The sequence below is a fragment of the Erpetoichthys calabaricus genome, chromosome 14, assembly GCF_900747795.2.
Source record: "Erpetoichthys calabaricus chromosome 14, fErpCal1.3, whole genome shotgun sequence".
NCBI lineage: Eukaryota > Metazoa > Chordata > Cladistia > Polypteriformes > Polypteridae > Erpetoichthys > Erpetoichthys calabaricus.
The window spans coordinates 60,853,163-60,873,837 of NC_041407.2; the positions used below are offsets into that span (position 1 = coordinate 60,853,163).

The following is a 20,675-nucleotide window of genomic DNA, read 5'->3' on the forward strand; positions in this document are numbered from 1 at the left end:
TACTTGCACCATAGTGAACCTTCAAGGAACCGAATTCACCAGACATATCACGGCAGTTTGGTCGTACAGTGCTGTATGCATCAGTTTCACTATCCTTGTCAATGTCGGATTACCCATTCACACTGTCATTACTATCGTTTGATTCAACTAATGGTTCAGTTTCAGTTTCTTCTAAAACTGGCACTACAAGCTTTAGGTTTTGGTTGAAGGCTCTGCCCCACTCATGAATAGTGATTTGTTACCATAGAGTGGCAAAATACCTAAATGTTTTCACAATTTTTTGCTGCATAATGTTATTTTATCCATTAGCTTGCAGCAGCATACTGTCCAGATAGTTATTCACACTTAACATTGTAAAGCGAATCATTACACTCCACCCCGAGATCGACTCAGGCTTAACCATAATCAGGAAGGTGGCATAAAGGACTCCCAATAGGGGACGCCCTGCTAGTGCCAGAAGAGGCAACACTGGAATTCATAATCCATGTAGACTGAGGAAGGACAAGCAATACCTGCTGTTAGGGTAAATACTTTACAATTTTTTAAATATAAAAAGTTTATAATTAAGTTAATGGAACTAATTTACTAAAGAAAAAAATATTGCACAAATTAGTAAATGTCAGTCCTTCCACCAAAGAATAAACTGAAATATATCCAGAACTCCATAGTCCAGCTACTCCCTTAAAACATAACTGTACATAGCTCTCTATTATAAAAAAAAAAATCCTGCAGAGAAACAGTAGGACGTCGAGACGCTCCGTGGCCAAACATGAGACTTTGTGCCAAGAGATTGACCCAGGACCGTCTCGCCATGACATTGAACATGTGATTCTTGCAAGATATGCCCTATTTACAACCAAATAAGAGCACGGGCAGCAACACACTCAGTCGTGTTTTGGCTTTGAGCACACATAGATTCAGGGCTCTCAGCGCATATAAAGCGTTTAAGGACAATACGTTATAGATGAAACGTAGACGACTAAGCGAAGAAGAAAGCAGCGTGGAGAAAAGAGACTCAAAAGCGTTGGGGAGACAAAAAAGAAAAAAGAATAATCTAGGTGTAAATTCAGAAAATAAGGAAAGTAATTATCAGCCCGGAACAAGTGGAACTGAAAAAAAAGCACGTCCAATCCGGACATTGGCGCTATACACATGCAGAGCAGGTTAGAGATTATGAAAGCAATGGAATTCAAAAGGCTCAAAATAAAAAACAAAAAAAAAAAAAACGCTGGTGCGATACACATGGAGAAAGTTAAAGAATATGAAAGTAGGAAAATTAGAAAGTATAAAAAAAAAGAAACTAAAGATCACAGTAGCGAAAACAAACGGAAATTATTACTCATAAAATGGAAATTAATCACCACGGACCAGGTGTCACTGAAACAAAAGCAGGATAAAGCGAGGTCAGAAATAAAAGACAGAGTAGAAAACAAAGTAAAACATCATAAAGAGGTTAAAAATGGGGGCCAAACACATGCAGAGCAGGTTAGAGATAATGAAAACTGGACTTCAAAAGCCTCAAAAAAAACATAGGCATGAAACACATGCAGAGCAAGATACAGAATATGAAAGCAGAAAAAAACAACAGTGTCAAAAACAAACATTGTATACATCTCATTACTGCAAAGAAAGAAATTATTACTCGGAGAAATAATGAAAAGGCGAATAGAGATCGAATATATGGACACAGGCGATATGTCAGAAGTATGTAAATATTGTAAGGCTTTGAAGTTTAAGTCAAGAGAATTTCAAAAATGGAGTTTACGTCACATGCATTTATTGGTTACTTTACAACAAAAAAATTAACTGCTGATGATGTGGATCGGATTGTCTGTGCTGAAATTCCAAACAGAGAAACCTATCCTGAATTATGATACAAAGTCATTAAACACATGTCTCACGGACCTCATTTGAAAGATTCAGCACATTGGGACTCTAAAGATTCCAAATATTGTTTTTACAGAAGTTCAGAAATAAAAGTGAAACTAATGAAATAGCAACAGTTCAAAGAAAAAAAAAAATCTTAAAAGCGTGTACCCAGAAAAGCAAAAACGGGGGTTGGCGAGCAAAGCCCCCTAGTTACTTTTATTTTACAGTTATACTGGCTTACTGTAATTATTAGAATTCCAATTTAAACTCCTTAAACTTACATAGAAAGTAGCTGATGGCCTTAACACTTGTTCTCCTTCTGCAACACTATATACCAGTTCACTTCCTCAGGTCTTCTGTCACAAGTTGTTTCTCTATTTCCCAGATAAAATTTCCACTGTGGCAGCCATGCCATTTAGTGTTTGTGCTAACAAACTGGGGAAGACTCCTCTTTAAATTTCTTTCAAGTCCAATCCCAAACATATCTATTCACGCAATACTACCACACCTTTAATAAAACCCAACAGTTTTTCTATATTGCAGTTGTTTTGCTGTTATTGCTTATTTTACCTGTACATTTCTGATGTCACTTATAAGTTACTTACAATCTATTGTATGAGTATTACACCATCTCAAATATTCGTTTTTAACCTTTGGTTTTTCACTGTGTATATTTGTTATTTAATTATGTAAAGTGGACTTGGTTAAGGGATAAGACCCAATATGAATAAACATTAATATTATTATTATTACTACTACTGTTGGAAGTAGTGTTCATGTTAAAGTTGTTGCCAAAAAATCAAACCCAAGTGGAAACCAAGCAGAGATTCAACTACTCAAAAAACACAAGGACTGGGACACAGAATAATGGAAGTATATAAGTGCTCTGAACTGAAAGGAAGGAAAAAATTGGACAGAAGGTAGTTTATCAGTAGAAGAGCTGCTGCATTTTCATAAAAACAAAACACTGGAATTGCTTAAGTGAATTTCTTTTCTACTGTAAAAAGGATACTGGTTGTTTAATTTCTCAAGAACCAACAAAATAGCTGCAAACTCTATGTATTCTCTAAAATAGTAGTGAATCATTCACTGTACATGGAAGAGTGTCTGTAGCAAACAAGTGAAGCACAGTGGAGATTCCTTGCATGTTTTATCCTGCTCTTCAGCTTTGCATTTGTATAGTTTACTGACACCCTTAACCAAATTGACTTACAACATTTGAAATATATTTAGTTTTTCCAATTGGAGTACAGGCAGGTTAAGTGATTTCTGATTTTTTTTTTTAAATATACTTTTTTAATCCCAAGGGGGAAATTATCTTTTTGCATGACCTTTGGGGTTCAGAGCACTGGGTCAGCCATTATACAGCACCCTTAGAGCAATTTTCAGATTAAGGGCCTTGCTCAGTGACTCAGAGGAGATCCTTAGCCAAAGAGCCACCACTCTGTCCTTACTTATGGTCAGTGTCAGAAGCACCATTAAACATATACCACATTGCCTAGTTTCTGTAAATGGAGTTAGTGATCTGGTCAGAATTAATAGAATCCCTAATACTGGGAAGTACAAGCAGATCCATCTGCCACTCAGTACTATCAGGAAGGCATCTGATTAGTTCCAATTTTATTCTGCAGCGGTATATTGACTGCAAATACATGTCTTTGGACATAAAGAATTATATTCAGCAAAAAGAATAAGAACTTCTGCAGTAGAAAGTAATAGACTCCACAGAACCATGAGCTCAACATTACTGAGGCGGTTCAGGATTACTTGGAGATACAGAAGTAAGAGAGATAAACAAAGTCTAAACGCAGAATAACTGGGGCAGGTTCTCCAAGACACTTGGAACAAACAACCAGTCAATTGTCTTATTTAAAACTACACCCCAGTGTGATGCAGTTTTAAATTTTTTACTACACTTTATAGTATTATTGGATATTAAGAAACTTCCCATTTCACTAGTTTTGACAGCATCTTCACTTTATAATAGTATTATAAATGTGCTTAAGACTTTTTCACGGTACTTATATACTTATTTAATGACCACTGGCAATCTATATAATGTTCCTAATGCCAACATCAATTATGTTTAAAAGGAGAATTATAGAAATAGGTGTAACTACAAAAAGAGAAGAGCAAATAATAATCATTTTGTGTAAATGTGTTTCTATAAAAAGTAGCAAATAGTAGCACTCTATCCAGAATAGCAAATTAAGAAGGAATTACTAGGACAAAATTTTGTCTAAAAACGCTTGCCGCAATTTTAGAAAACAAATTGTAATTAATGAAGAAAAAGAATCCTTTTCTACTGTAAAAGAGATTTCTCTAAAACCAGCAAAATTAGCTGCAAATTCTGCTTCTTCTTAAAACAGTAATGAATCATTCACTGTACTGTTAATGATATAAACCAAAGCTGTTGCTGTCAAATGAGATTACATTTTCTTCAAGAAAGGAAACTGGTAACAACTATTTTTTCAAGAGGGGTTTGTTACCACACCATGGAAACATAATAAATATTAAATGACCTTCTAAAAATGAGAGTGAAACGAATAAAAACAACAATTAAGAAAAACTACTGTTATATTTAGGGTGTTTTTTTAAATATATACACACAAACACACACACAAATACATACATATACACAGTATATAAGCTAAAGCCTTGGATAACGACAGTGACTAAAAGCTTCACTTACATAAGAGAAATGACTCAACTTTTACCTTTAGGCTGTCATAAGATTTTTAAATCAAAAGCTAAATGGAAAGCTTTTTACATAGTGGATTTTAACAAGGACAGTCCTTGTTTATTATTCACAGTGGTAACTCAGCACAACTTTCATGGTGCATCTAGCGAAAGGACGAGGCACTATGTAAGGAATTTCAATAATGGATCAAAGCGAAAAATGTGTGTTACACAAAACCTGTAGGGCAAAACAATGACTTAAAAATAAACACAATGATTCAAACGTGCTATTTGCAAGAAAAAAATGTTTATTCCTTGTAAACCCCACAGAATAAGAATGCAGCTAAGATTTTTTTTAAAGAAAAGTGCCAAAATGGCAGCAAGAAAACCTGAAAACAAAGAAAAACAGTATTTACCCTCATCACAAAATCAGTGACTAAATATTCCAGCTTCCGCACAAAGCCTCAAGTACCCATGACACTACTATTTCAAAATACTTGTTTTCTTATGGTGACAAATACACAGGATGATTCAAAATTCAACACACATTTGGCTGAAGCTAAAAATCATCATTAAAAGGTAAAAGAATTAAATGTAGGGATTTTTTTTTCTCATTAGCCCTCCTCACCCACTGAATAACTTAACACAATAGATGGGGAGTTTTAATACTATTTTAAAGAATGCAAAACATCCAAATCAAAAAAAAAAAAAAATTGAAAATACAACCACCTTTACAGAGTCTACTGCAAGTAATTAAAATAAAAGCTCACTGGCTTTTTTATCTTTCTTTTAAATAAACACAACAAATACAGTAAACATTTCATATATTTCCCTCTTTAGCCAATGTACTTTTTAATACATTTAAATAATTCAGAGAACATTGTTAATATCTTGGCACACAGACTTAATCTATATTCGGCAGTTAAAAAAATACAACCTTTAAGCCAAAAGTCTGACAAAACATAGTATTGAATGATAACTTGGCAGAAAAACATTCATCCATCCATCCATCCATTTTCCAACCCGCTGAATCCGAACACAGGGTCACGGGGGTCTGCTGGAGCCAATCCCAGCCAACACAGGGCACAAGGCAGGAACCAATCCTGGGCAGGGTGCCAACCCACCGCAGAGAAAAACATTCACTTCTAACTTTTGCTATACCAGTTGTATCTAGTTTTGTATTTTTCAAAAACATGCCCCACAGGATGCATGTTTAGCATGTTAAGGAATGAAGAAATACTTGAAAACTAATTTTCAATTGCCAGTAGAAAGCAACACCATTAGAGATTGAGTTTAGGTAGCAGTAGACTCTGTAAAACACACTGTATGAAAAGCAGAAGAGGAGCAGAGGGAGAGATACTGAACAAAAGTATCATTGTAAGAAAAACAAATGTCCATTTCCAAGGCACTGTGAAAAAAGGACGTCCAGCAACACAACTGTACTAACATCACAGGGAGATTCAGCATCAAAACACTTTCTATATTTACTTTTTGTCACATCATTTTCTAAATCTAACCCTATTTGGTCCAATAAGGGATTTATTTCAATCTTGAGTAACATTTCGAACAGCTCTGATGAATTCTTTCTCCAACCAGAAACCCCCTAACAATGACCCTTAACCACTGCTAAGGATATGCAATACTGGCACAACACATTTAGTTTTTTTTTTATTTTTAACCATTCTGGCAAAATCATACTGTTTTCCCTCCTAAAAAGAGGATGGTGCTTCTAACGTCATTTAGGTCAATTGATTTAAAATAAATATTTAAGGGGCTAAAACTGTTCGCGCTTTACACATCTTTAAAGCAGGATGTCTCATGCTGAAACAAACTGTTAAATACAATAAACTGTTTTTTCCCGTTCTACTTAGATAACCGTCTTGTTATTAAGAAAGAATACACAGCCTGCACTAAAGGGTACCATATTTCCAGTAGCAATTGAATTTCAATCATCCTCCAACTACGCAATTAAAAGAAAAAAAAGGAAAACTGATGAAGATTACTGACTGACATTCTTTTTAAAATCCAATTAGAGAATATGTCTTCAGAATAATACTGGATTTTCAGGTATCATTTTCTTTAACATGTCTGCTTACCCTTGACACAATCAATAAACATCCAAGAAAAGTTTAGGCATAATTTGCAATATACTCATATTTTTTCCTTAATAAGGAAAAAGAGATAACAATGGGAAGGCAAAATGGGGTACTGGAAAAAAAAAAACATAAAAAGCAGTGACAAAGCACTGACCAAGAAACCAAGAAAAAATGTGGACAAAGTTCTGTGAGGTTATTTAATAAAAAAAAAAAAAATCAAAAAAAAAAAAAAATTTGGGCACTTCTAGCGGCCTTTTTTTCCTTAAACTACAACAAATACAGTCGCACAATACAATGTCTTCTTGCCCAAGGTTGAAAAAAGAAAACAAAATTAAGCTCCCAAAACAAATAAGAAAAAAATAAAAATAAAAACAATACTCTTGCATGTAGCCATCATTCGAGATACCCTTCAAACAGGTGGGCATTCACTTCTTTAGGGGCTGGTAAACAGATGCATTAGGATCCAGTGCAGAGGGGCTAGTATCCATGAACTTGGATGAGTAGTGTGGAGCAACAGGGTTCAGATTGCTTGTGTCAGCCGTGTATGTTATGCTTGGCATTACTGCCATTACTTCCGCTATCTTCTGCTTTAGCTCCTTGATCTCCTGATCTTTTTGAATTATTTGCCCTTCAAAAAAAATATTAAACCAACAATTAGTCAAAACCAAGATAAACTGTTGATGAAAGACTGAATTACAGGCTACTTCAAAATAATAAAAAAAAAAAATTAACAGAAACTATAACAAATAAACAACACATTTTCTGAAATTAAACCTGACCTAGTCAACCTACCTAGAATACCTTATTCTATACAAATCCAATGAAGACTTCTAAAGAGAAAGACTTAGCATTTAAAAAAAAAAAAAGAAAAGTCCATGGAGATTAGGCTCAAGCTTCACAATGCACTGGTGAGGCCTCAACTGGAGCACTACGTGTAGTTTTGGTCTCCAAGCTACAAAAAGGACACAACAGTGCTAGAAAAGATCTACAGAAGAGCAACTTGGCTGATTCCAGAGCTACAGGGGATGAATTATGAGGAAAAATTAAAAGAGCTGAGCCTATACAATTTAAGCAAAAGAAAATTAAGAGGTGACATGATTAGGGTTTAAAATTATGAAGGGAATTAGTATAGTGGATCGAGACTGTAATTTGAAAATGAGTTCATCAAGAACATGTGGACATAGTTGGAAACTTGTTAAGGGTAAATTTCGCACAAACATTAGGTTTTTCTTTACATAAAAAACCAACAGACACTTGGAATAAGCTACTAAGTAGTGTGGTGGACAGTAAGACTTTCAAAACTCAACGATATTTTTTTGGGGGAAATAATTGGATAGGACTGGCGAGCTTTGTTGGGCTGAATGGCCTGTTCTCGTCTAGATTGTTCTAATGTTCTAATTATTTATATTTATAAACTGATCAGCAACAACATTAAAACCACCTGCTAAATACTGTGTAGGTGCAACTCGTGACACAAAAACAGCTCTGACCCTTCGAAGTATATACTCCACAAGACCTTGGAATGTGCCCTGTGAAAAAGCTGGCACCAAGATGTTAGCAGTAGATGCTTTAAGTTCTGTAACTTGTGAGGTGGGACCTTTATGGATCAGAATTGTTTTACAGTACATCCCACAGATGCTTGATCAGATTGAGCTCTGGGAAAACTAGATGTCAAGTGGACAACTTCCTGCTCCTTAAACTATTGCTGATCAATTTTTACAGTGTGGTAGGGCACATTAACCTATTGAAAGAGACTACTTCCAGCAGGGAATACCTTTTTTCATGAAGGGGAGTACATAGTCTGCAACAATCTTTTTGTGGATGGTATATGTCAAAGTAACATCAACATGTATGCTAGGGCCCAGGGTCTGCCAACAGAACATTTCCCAGAGCATCACACTGCCTACCCCCCTTCCTGGCTTCTTCCCATAACGCTTCCTGCTGCCATCTCTTCCCCAGGAAAATGATGCACATGCACCTGGCTGTCTGCTACCCCCCAGCTTGCCTTCTTCCCATAACACATCATGCTGCCATCTGTTCCTCAGGAAAAATATGCACATGCACCCGGCTGTCAGCATTATCAAAAATTTATCTGACCAGGCCACATTCTTTCATTGCTCCGTTGTCCAGTTCTTATACTTGCATGCCCATTGTAGGAGCTATCGGCAGTGGACATTGGTCAGCATGGGCACTCTGACTAGTCTCTGGCAACTCGGCCACATATGCAGTAAGCAGTGATACACTGCGTGTTCTAATATCTTTCTCTCGTGGCCAACATTACATTTTTCAGCAACTTGTGCTCTCCACATGCATCAGTGAGCCATGACACAAGACCTTCCATTTTGGAGATACTCTGACCCAGTCATCTACCCACCACAATTTAGCTTTTGTCAGTCTCTCAGATCCTTATGCTTGCCCATTTTTCTTGCTTCCAACACATTACCTTCAAAAACTGACTGTTCTTTTGCTGCCTAATATATCCCACTGTTTGGCAGGAGCCATTGTGACAAGATAATTTTATTTACTTCACCTGCCAGTGGTTTTAATGTTGTTGCTGATCACTGTATATAAATACCAGCTGATGCATATGTAAACCAATGTGTTTCACATGGTTGAGGATCTTTGCTGTAGAAGATCTCCCTATGGCATCCAAACTCAGGATTGACTCTAGAATTCCACAAATGATCTAAATCATTACTGATAATTTTAGGCTATAACTTATTTGTACAGTTTTCTCTGCAATGATAAAATCACATTCAGCGCTGCTGCTAAAAAGAAGGCAGTTCTATATGCAACCCTATAGAATATAAGGAAGTGTAACACTTTTTCCTCATTTAAAGAAACAGTGCAACTTTTTAATTTGAAAACTTTAGCTTATAAATAAATAATTAAAATGCTAAAAAGTTATAATTGTATATAAAAATGAATAACAACAAAAGTTAAATTAAACATTTCAAAAACCTAAGGCGCAGGATGGAAATTTCGTGTGGGGCATATTTGTTTTGCTTGGCTTTAATACAGACTTGCTGGAGTGGCAATGTTCCCAAACAGACTGAACCTGCATTCAGAGACAGAGTGAGAGGGCTGATGGTACAAATACATATTTTATTATTTTTTTTAACTGTTTAAGACAGCTCAGGAATCTATTTTTGTTTTCTTCCATCAAAGAAGGGGCCCTCTATTGATTGGTCCAGATGCTGTCAGTGACACCTGTGGGGTGTTTAGTGTTGTAGTGTTTATTTTATGTGTATCTTTTGCAATGCTGCTCATTTTTGTAAATATTGTTTATGACTGGAAAAATAAGACCTTGAAGATCTTACAGTGTAACTGGGGGCAACTGTAAGGAAATATCTAAACCTTCAATAATTAAAATACTAGTCAAAACAGCATAGAACTAACAGCTTTACACATTAAAATGTGATAATCGTGATCAGGCAATATGACATTATCAAGACACATAGAACTACTAAAATATTCTCCGTATTATTTGTTCAGTCTCCTGTTCCTTTATCTCCAGGAAGGCTTTGTAGTAAAACTAGGAGGTCTTTGTTTAACACACCTTGTGCAATCTCAAGTTGCCTTTTAGCATCCCCTAGTGCCGAGAAGAGGTCTAGCTTGATTCTGGTCTCTGCACTCAGGCTGTTTTCTAAGTGCTGAGTTTTGTCTTGCATTGCTGAAAGTGCAGACATCAAGACCTCAGTGTCTTTTTCGTTTTCCTTATATTTTCTTAATTCCTAAAGAAAGAAAAAAAAAGGTTTAAAATATTTTTTTAATTCCTTCTGTGTTAATAAAAACTCCATAAGAAATTCAAACAAGTTTTTCCATAAACACTCTGTTTAACACCAAATAAAGCATGAGCTAATGTGTGTAACACAGTAAAATGAATTATATGAAAAAATATTAAAATAAAACTTCCATGGGATTATGCTGAACAACTGACTACATCTACATATCACATTTATCCAGTGCACAATGGGGTATCTTAGAATCATTAGTTGGCTACCTTTATGAAAAATACTATCTTTAAATCAAATACTCATGCAATTAATGACTCCGGGCCTGTAAGTGATACATAGTATGCATGCATTTTTCTGACTTGCAGAAAGTGACGTTGCATGCCTTAGAAAGCCTTAGAATCCACATTAATCACCAAGCAACATCTACACTACACTTTTTACAGAATCCAGGGTTCCATGACTACAATAAAACATTTCTTCTGTCAGTAAAGTGTATGGAATAAATAATTAACAAGCTTACAAGTGGCCTCAAACAAAGTCATTATGCAACAGGAACTAGCACTCCTGGTTTGAACCCCTTACAGATGTCAATGCATAAACAATCACAATACATGTTATTTATACTGAAAAAAAGCAGTTTTCAGAAAAAGGGGTGTACAGATGGGTTATTACTATATTATAGCCAAAGCCTAGAATGTACCATTAATTTCTGATTTGAAAAAAATAACAGACAGCAGCTCACCTGCACTTTCATTTCAAGTTCCCGGATCTGTTCCTCTTTGACCTTCATATCAATTGTTAACTTTTTGCACTCTGTTTCCAACTCTCTTATGCGACCCCTGAGTGTTTCAGTGCATTCCCCCCTGCAGAAATAATTCACCTGTTTTAAGTATTCCATCATCAAAGATTAGAAAGATTTACCTTTAAAGAACCACTTTGGTGAAAAGTCTAATAAATCTAGAATTACATAGTGGCATACATAAACTGACTTCGCAGATTATGTACACCTGCTTATCCATGCAAATACCTAATAAGCCAATCAAGTGGCAGCAGCACAATGCATAAAATCATGCAGATATAGATCAGGACTATCAATTAATGTTCACATCAAGCATCAGAATGGGGAAAAAAGTGGTCTCAGTGATTCAACCGTGGCAAAATTGTTGGTGCCAGATGGGCTGGTTTGAGTATTTCTATAACTGCTAATCTCCTGGAATTTTAAACAGCAACAGTCTCTAGAGTTTACTCAGAATGATGCAAAAAGGCAGTGATCTGCAGATGGAATGCTTTGTTGATGACAGATATCAGAGGAGAATGGCCAAACTGCTTTGAGCAAACAGGAAGTTTAAGGTAACTCAGATAAACACTCCGTACAACTATGGTGAGCAGAAAAGCATCTCGGAGTGCCCAACATGTCGAACCTTGTGGAGGGTGGACTACAACAGTAGACCACCACGCTGGGTTTAACTCCTGCCAGCCAAGAATAGAAAGCCGAGGCTGCTATGCTTTCAAGCTCGCCAAAACTGGACAGTTGAAGATTGCCAGGTCTGTTGGATCTCAATTTCTGCTGAGGCACACAGATAGTTGGGTCAGTATTTGGCACCAACAGCAAGAATCCATGCACTCAACCTGCATGTGTCAACAGTCCAGGCTGGTGGTGGTGAAGGCTTTCTTGGCACATTTTGGGTCCATCAATACCAAACAATCACCACTTGAATGTCACAGCCTTTTTAAGTGTTGCTGCTAACCATATGCATTGTTTCATGGCTACAATTTATCCATCCTCTAATGGATATTTCCAGCACCATGTCTCAAAGCAAAAGTCATCTCAAATTGGTTTCATGAACATGACAATGAGTTCAGTGCAGCTGACAAATCTGCAGAAATTGTGTGTTGCAATCATGTCAACATGGACAAGAAACTCAAAGAAATGTTTCCAAAATCTTGAGGAACCCATGCCATAAAGAACTGAGGTGGTTTTGAGTGCAAAAAGAGGCCCTAATTAGTATTAGTATAGTGTGCCTAATAATTTGCTCAGTTAGTGTATCTCTCTATTATATAAAAAAAATCTTGGGATGAGACTTTTTTCCGGTAATGAGATGTGATCTTTTGAAGAGAGACAGAGAGACACTTTCACATCCCGCAAGACAGGCACGTCACGTCATACTTGCAACCTTTGTAAGCAAGTCCTGTGATACACATGAAGAGCAGGTTAGAGATAAAGTTAGTAAGAAAATTCGAAAGTCTCAAAAAAATGAGTGAAAAGATCACATTAGCACAAACAAATGGAAAATATTACTTGGTGAAATGACGGAAAAGCAAAAAGATATTGCATAGTGTTTGTGGGCAAAAGGACAGGTGCTGTCCAGGCTTTTAAATGTTCAAAGCGCCGCCCAAAATTCCAATCACACGGCATTACAGCAGCAGCAGGCCAGCAGCTGATCGAGCAAAGAGGAGTTAAAAAAATGTATTTGTTTCCCATTGTATCACCGTTTAAGAGGGGTTTCAGAGGAGCAGCCGCGTCTCCTTGGGGTGTGTTCAGCCCCTCTTTTCACAATGGCACGTAGCGCTGGCGGGTGGGGGGGAAGGGGTAGGCAAGTGAAGTGCAAATCACACAGCAAAACAGCAGAAGCAAGCCAACAGCTGATCGAGCAAAGAGGAGTTAAAAAAAAATTATTTGTATGCCATTGTATCGCCGTTTAAAGTGTGGTTTTGGAGGAGCGGACACGTCTCCTTGGGGTGCATTCAGCACCCCTATTCACAACAGCACGAAGCACAGGCGGGGGGAGGAGGGGTTGGCGAGAGAAGCGAATAGGGGGCAAAGCCCCCTAGTATTTCTTTAAAAAAGAAATAGAACATATGCCATATAAAAGGAATGATTTGCATACCAAAGCACATAACATGCCAATCTCTTCCTACAAGATCTTACAAAAATATCTAAAAACAACCTTTCCAAACTAGATTTGTTTTAATAAAAGTTAACGTACGTCATGAGAAAAAAAAGACAATATTACATGTAACTGATTATAAAGCAACATCCTTAAGAAAGCATAATTTATGTTAATGTGCAAACTAGTAACTTCAAATATTGTAAAATTAAAATGAAAATTTAAAATGAAAAGCTACACATACACATTTCCCCAAATTAAATTTAAGGATTAATTACACCAAACAACAAGCTTTATGTTGATATACATAAAGAGCAGTGGTGAGAAAGATCAGATAGATAGAAATCTACTTTCTAAAACAACCAACCAGCACCAATTGATGATGTCATCTTTGCAATACCGTCATTTCTACCCGGTGTTCATAAAAAGTTGGCAAACATGTAGATTTGTTATATTAGTGTAGTTTCTATAGTCAAGACCTTTTTTATGGTGTTCTACTTTTATGTTTCTAATGCTGTCAAAACAAGAAGCGCCATAGAATGCCTTACACAGTACCTTGTTGCAGCAGCGAGAGCCACAGCACGTGCTGCTGTAGCTTCTTCTACCTTCTTTCTCTTCTTTTCATCCACCAGCTGTTTTTCTGCAATAACACGAGCATCTTGCTCTACTTTCAACTTTTTTTCTAATTGGCTGATGGTCTGTTTATCCTTCTGTTTTGCCTGTACTGCATTGTGCAATCTGTAGAATGAACACACACAGTTCTGGTAAACACTGAAAATTCAGAAATAAAACCAGCAATCAGTAACTTCTTGGCAACAGATAAGATTCTAAAGAGATTATCTTTGTACATTTTTACATTTGTGCATTTAAGTCTTTTTGCTAAAACAGCGAATATAAAAATATACCAGACAGATGACACATATATTTTAAACACAACTGCACTTCACCACAAAATCTTATGTAAGAAATTGTAACTTTCATTTAGCTATTTATTCTAATGCTGAATAGCGCACCCAGTTTGTTTGTTGATGGATGTGAAGCTTTTCTCAATGGCCATTTTTATATAAACAATTTTAAGCTCTCACTTGTTCTGTAGAAGTTCATTTTCTTGTCGAAGCTGACCAAGCTCTGACCGAATGCTGCGTTCTGTGGTGCCCAGCAAACTAATCTGGCTGCGAAGCTCTTGCTCCACTTGTCTGCTAGCCTGCAGATCTGCCTTTAGCTTCTTTATGTCTTGTTCCAAACTAAAAAAAAATGAAAAGAAAGACGACATTACAAAATGCCTTAGTGCCAAAACAGAAGCAGAATTTATTTCCATTCAAGTGACTTAATCTTCATTAGGTAATGGATTACAGTGTGTACATTTTTGTGATGTAAATAAATTACTTCAATTAATTCACGTATTTTGCAAACTGTTATTTACCAAAGAATAATTATATTCTTGGCATGGACCTGAACCTTTTTGCAGGAATTTATCAATAGGACAGTGTGATGCTAAAATATTCCAGGATGTAAGAACCAAAGCACAGGTTTACAAACCTTTTCTTACATTTCCCAATACTAACAATACTAACAATGAATAACATTCAGTAGTGCTGGGCGGTATACCGGTTCATACCGAAAACCGTTTATTTTTTTTATGATATGGATTTTTCTTATACCACAACACCGGTTTAAATTGCCTAAACGCAGCGGGAAACTGTTCAAGTGGGGACCTCTTTCACTGCTACACCGCTAAACACAGATTTGTTGCACTAGGGCTCTTTTTCACTGCTACACCACCAAATAGTGGGCGGTAGCATAGGTATGCTGCGCGGTGAAAATGGACAGAGAGCCGAAAAAAAGCAGTCACGTCTGTCGCCTGGAGATACTTTAGTTTTAAAAGGTCAGATGTGTAAATACTGTTTCTATACTACTGGATAATAAAACAAGTACAACTTGGCTTGCAGTATTTGTTTTCAATACAGTGTAATGTACCTGGGTACTATGTAATAGTGTGACGACATTTTGACTTTATTCTCGACATTTCCACTTTAATCTTGACACTTATGACGAGAATAAAGTCGACATGTTGACTTTATTCTCGTAATTTGTCATTAAAGTAGAACATCGTAAACTAAACTTCATCATAAAATGAATATTTAATTTACTAGATTTTCTCAAACCCCGTCATCTATACTAATAAAAGGCAAAGCCCTCACTGACTGACTCACTCACTCACTCATCACTAATTCTCCAACTTCCCGTGTAGGTAGAAGGCTGAAATTTGGCAGGCTCATTCCTTACAGCTTACTTACAAAAGTTAGGCAGGTTTCATTTCGAAATTCAAAGCGTAATGGTCATAACTGGAACATATTTTTTGTCCATACACTGTAATGGAGGAGGCGGAGTCACGTATCGCGTCATCACGCCTCCTACGTAATCACGTGAACTAAAAACAAGGAAGAAATTTACAGCACGAGTCGCACGCGGGAACGAAGGTAAATGACGTTAATTTTTGACTGTCTTTTAATACTGTGTAAGCATACATATTAACACATGTGCAATTAAACGTGTGCATTTACGGGGTGATTTCTCAGGCTTAAAAGCTCACCTTTTATCAAACGCGGGAACAAAGGTAACTGACGTTGTTCACTGTCTTTTAATACTGTGTAACCATACATATTAACACATGTCCAATTAAACGTGTGCATTTACGGGGTGATTTCTCAGGCTTAAAAGCTCGCCTTTTACTAAAAAGGTAAATGCAAAACTATTTTCAATCAGTTTATTGAAACGCTCCCGTTAAGGATTGCAATAACATATTCGCGAGATAAAAGAACGAAGTAGGGGGAAATGGAGGAACAGCCGCAAACAGCGAAGAGCAAAAAATTAATTAAACAATTGAGAACGGAGCGAGTTAAGCATACAAGCATGTTCATAAGGGAAACAAACCACGGTGTAAAACGTAAGTTTAAATAAAGTTTATAGAAACGCTCCCGCTGCGGATTGCAATAACATATTCACGAGATAAAAGTTTAATGAGAAGACACGAGGTATAAACGAACCACACGCCGTGGCGCAACGTTAGGGGCAACAGTTTCAACCATTCTATGATCTGCTTCTCGCAACTGAAAGACGGCACATGGCGGATGTTAGCCGACTTGCTGACCGCAACGTTAGGGGCTTCAAGTATGGCGCTGACGCCACATCTCAGTGCCAACACTTTGCAGACTGTACTTAAAAGACACGCCCTCCTCACTGGACAGTTAAAAACACCAATCAAACTAACGATGACATCAAGTATTACCCAATCAAAAGTAGGAAAGGAGGCATCTTCATAAAATGCGTGTGGGATGATTTGCATGAGACGCTGCTTTAAAAAAAAAATGATTAAAAAAATACGGGATAAATCCCGTCCAGTATTGATTCAAAACGGGACGCGCAATTTCATTGTCAAACGCGGCACGATTCCGTATTTTAAAGGACGGGTGGCAACCCTACAGTGCCAGGTAACCACCCATACAAATCAGATTGTGATTCAGACTAGGAATGCAATGAATGTAATTACCCCGATCTACATACAAGGCGAAAGTCTTGCAACATTCAAAGATGATGGTTTGGGATAATTAGTACTTATTAAGTACACCATGGAACATAAAAGAGCTTATGAAGCCTTGAACCGAAAAAAGCAACATCTCAGAGATCGTACAAAAAAAAAAGGAGGTAATGTCGTTTTACTCGCTGTAGATTTTAGTGAAACATTACCAGTTATTCCACGAGGGAGACCAGCAGATGAACTCAACGCTTCTTTAAAATCCATGCTTCTCCCACGGTCGGTTATATGTCGCGTGTTCTCGGGTAGGTACACCAAAAAATGTATACATTTAAGCATGTAATGGGCAAAGAAAAAATGAGGTATACCCGAAGGCACTGCAGTAGTACTCAATGTAACTTTACTTCTTAAATGTTAATGTTTTACTGTTTAATAATTTATACGCTTCTTATATATTGTTCAAATTCTTTTATCAAAATACCAGTGACAGCGCAATGCACGATAACATGGAGTGAATACACCATACGCATCTGCCCACGGCCGCCCTGGTGTGCGCAGATAGGAGTTGATTCTAAAATAAAATAAACATAAAAAGAGTAATACAATCATCACCCATAAAGCGGATAGCAGACGTGACGTATTATATGTGTACCAGATTTCAAGTCAATAGGTGAAACAGTTTGCAAGCTACAGGTGATTTAAAATCCTGGACAGACCAACGAAAAGCCACGGTAGCAAATTATACAAGAAGATTTTACTGTTTAATTATTTATATTTATATGAAATGTGCTTCTTATATATTACTTCATATTCTCATATGATAATGATGTTAATGTTGTTTATATTGATTTCTATGTTATTGTAAGTGCATCTATGTGTGTATATGTATCTATGTATGTATGTATGTATGTATGTATGTGTATATATATATATATATATATATATATATATATATATATAAAAAATATATATATAAAAAATATATGTGTATATGTATATATAATATATCTGTATATGTGTGTGTATATGTGTATATGTATATATATATGACAGCAACACTCATAACAATGACAACACAATTACATTGACAATCATGTTACGTTATTTTTAAAATGTTTCCTTTACTTTTTCATAACCTCTTTAACACACTACTTCTCCGCTGCGAAGCGCGAGTATTTTGCTAGTAAGTTATATAGCACATTAAATGCTTTGTGTTAAGTGATTCGTTCAGAGATGGGCGCAACTCTGAATGGATGGCATAATTAAACATGTATAACGAAGATATTTTTAAAGTTCTGAACACTCCGTGAGCTAAGTTTATAACTAGTTTTAATTTCACAAAGACGTTTATCGTGTGGTGATTGGTTATGTGGTGAAAGAAAAAGGAAGGATAGAGACTGGGGTTTTGGTAGCCTACGTCAGATAGAGACAGCATGCATGCAATAAAGATAGCAAGAACATGCATTGAATTCTGTGTTCGTGTCTCCGACCAGCAGATCACAAACTCAACATTTACACAATATTTAAGTTAAACCTGTGCGATAGCTATTCATACATCCAGTTTTTTGGAGCCTCGTCACACCTGCCATAAAGTTCTCTACACTGAACATACACCTGGGGACCCCTTACTGCGAGGGAGCAGCACTACCGCCTCACTACCATGCATGTGTAATACCTGCTTTAATGTATTTCATCATGAAAATGATATCAAGTATTTATCTTAGCATTCTAAATTTTCAGAAAGCAGGAATATCATGAAGTGAATGGATTCTGTATGGTGATCGCTGTCTTCTCTTAGTGCGGAGGAAGTCAGTTTAAGAAGCGTAATGATTAATCACTGGGTCGGGGAACGTAACACAAAGCATTTAATGTGCTGCATTAATTTATGACGGGGTAAATTAAGTAATTGCTTAAACATTGATTTTAGGAAGAAGTTTAGTTTACGACATTCTACTTTAATTATGAAGTAAACTATGAGAATAAAGTGGAAATGTCGACTTTAATCTCGACATAAACGGTGAGAATAAAGTGGAAATGTCGACTTTAATCTTGACATAAACGGCAAGAATAAAGTGGAAATGTTGACTTTGTTCTCAACATATAGTTTGTTTTTTTCTTCCCAGTATAGCTTAGCTTGAAGCAAGGTCCATATTAATGCAGTTTGCCTAAATGATGGTTCAGTTGGTAAAGATGTCATCACCAAGTTGCACTTGTTGTATTTTATTTTAATTTGGTGAATACTGTGTAATGCACCTGGGCTTGAAGTCTTGAAGTAATAGTGCAACTATCAGTAATAATACTATTATTTATTTTATTGTTATTATTTATTAGTTTAAATATTATGCAGTTTAATGATGATAAAGTTGTTTAAAAAGTCGCTTTAACGTGTCAGTGGACAGAGAGATTGTTAACATTAACAGAAAGTGTAGCTGGTTTACAAAAAATATTCACTATTTATTCCTTTTCTAAGACTAAGTCTAAATGCCTCTTTGTATGGTTGAAAATATGTTGTCAAAATTAGTTTGTTTTTGCAAAATTTGTTCAATAAAAAGGTTCTATATTTTGACTGCATCTGTCATGCAATGTGATACCTTCTCCAATAGTGCCACCCCCTTGAAAACTATCACTTTATGGGGCAATGCAAAACTGTATAAATACTTGTGTGCACATTAAAATGTTTTTTTTTGTACAATGTACAATACTCTTGACAGTGGAATAGGTTATTCTTAGCTAGTAATTGCAGTGGAAAATGTGGTTAACATCCACTCATGCATGGGAAAAAAATACCGTTGAATACCGTGAAACCGGGATAATTTAGAAAAATACCGTGATATAGAATTTTGGTCATACCGCCCACCCCTAACATTCAGTGTGATACACAAAACACAGCAAATATAGTTGGGGCCAGTAGGGATAGGATGACGCTTGCTTATGGCCATTCACAAGATCTCATCAGAGTGTCAAGACAGTGCTTGATGTTGCTTATCCTAGAAGATAGCTTAAATACAGATTTCTCATTTTTGCGGTTTATATTACTACTACTACTACAGTGTATACCAAATAATAAAATCTCCATTGCAACACAAAAATGCTAAGACTTAGATGATGAACAAACAACAAAAATGTAAGTAGCTTTCCAGGAAGAGGAGGGTAGGAATTAATTAATTAATTTTAAGACTGAAGTATTCTGCATTTCAAGCTTCATTATGCTGAATTCTAATGGTAAATGAGAAATCATGAGATCATGAATGAGAAATAAAGTTATATGTTCCACAGAGTTTTATTCAAAACTAGCAAAATACCCGCGCTTCGCAGCGGAGAAGTAGTGTGTTAAAGAGGTTATGTAAACATATATATACATAAACATATATACTTATATACATATCTACATATACACATATCTATATCTATATATCTATAACTAGCAAAATACCCGCGCTTCGCAGCGGAGAAGTAGTGTGTTAAAGAGGTTATGAAAAAGTAAAGGAAACATTTTAAAAATAACGTAACATGATTGTCAATGTAATTGTGTTGTCATTGTTATGAGTGTTGCTGTCATATATATATACATATACACATATACACACACATATACACACATATACAGATATATTATATATACATATACACATATATTTTTTATATATATATATATATATATATATATATATATATATATATATATATATATATACACATACATACATACATATACACACATAGATGCACTTACAATAACATAGAAATCAATATAAACAACATTAACATCATTATCATATGAGAATATGAAGTAATATATAAGAAGCACATTTCATATAAATATAAATTATTAAACAGTAAAATCTTCTTCTATAATTTGCTACCGTGGCTT

The 20,675-nt window shown here is 36.0% G+C and overlaps 1 protein-coding gene across 1 annotated transcript in view; it reads right to left on the reverse strand.

The window, feature by feature from the left end:
- Nucleotides 1–4,833: 4,833 nt before the first annotated feature.
- maco1b (macoilin 1b) overlaps nucleotides 4,834–20,675 on the reverse strand; it is a 99,646-nt gene continuing 83,804 nt past the window's right edge. Inside the window, exons 7-11 of the mRNA XM_028818711.2 lie at nucleotides 14,355–14,513; nucleotides 13,825–14,007; nucleotides 11,124–11,244; nucleotides 10,204–10,378; nucleotides 4,834–7,272 (exon numbers count right to left, since the gene is read on the reverse strand). Of these exons, the coding sequence (XP_028674544.1) occupies nucleotides 7,070–7,272; nucleotides 10,204–10,378; nucleotides 11,124–11,244; nucleotides 13,825–14,007; nucleotides 14,355–14,513 (841 nt within the window). The 3' untranslated portion in view covers nucleotides 4,834–7,069. The remainder of the gene's footprint in view (nucleotides 7,273–10,203; nucleotides 10,379–11,123; nucleotides 11,245–13,824; nucleotides 14,008–14,354; nucleotides 14,514–20,675) is intronic.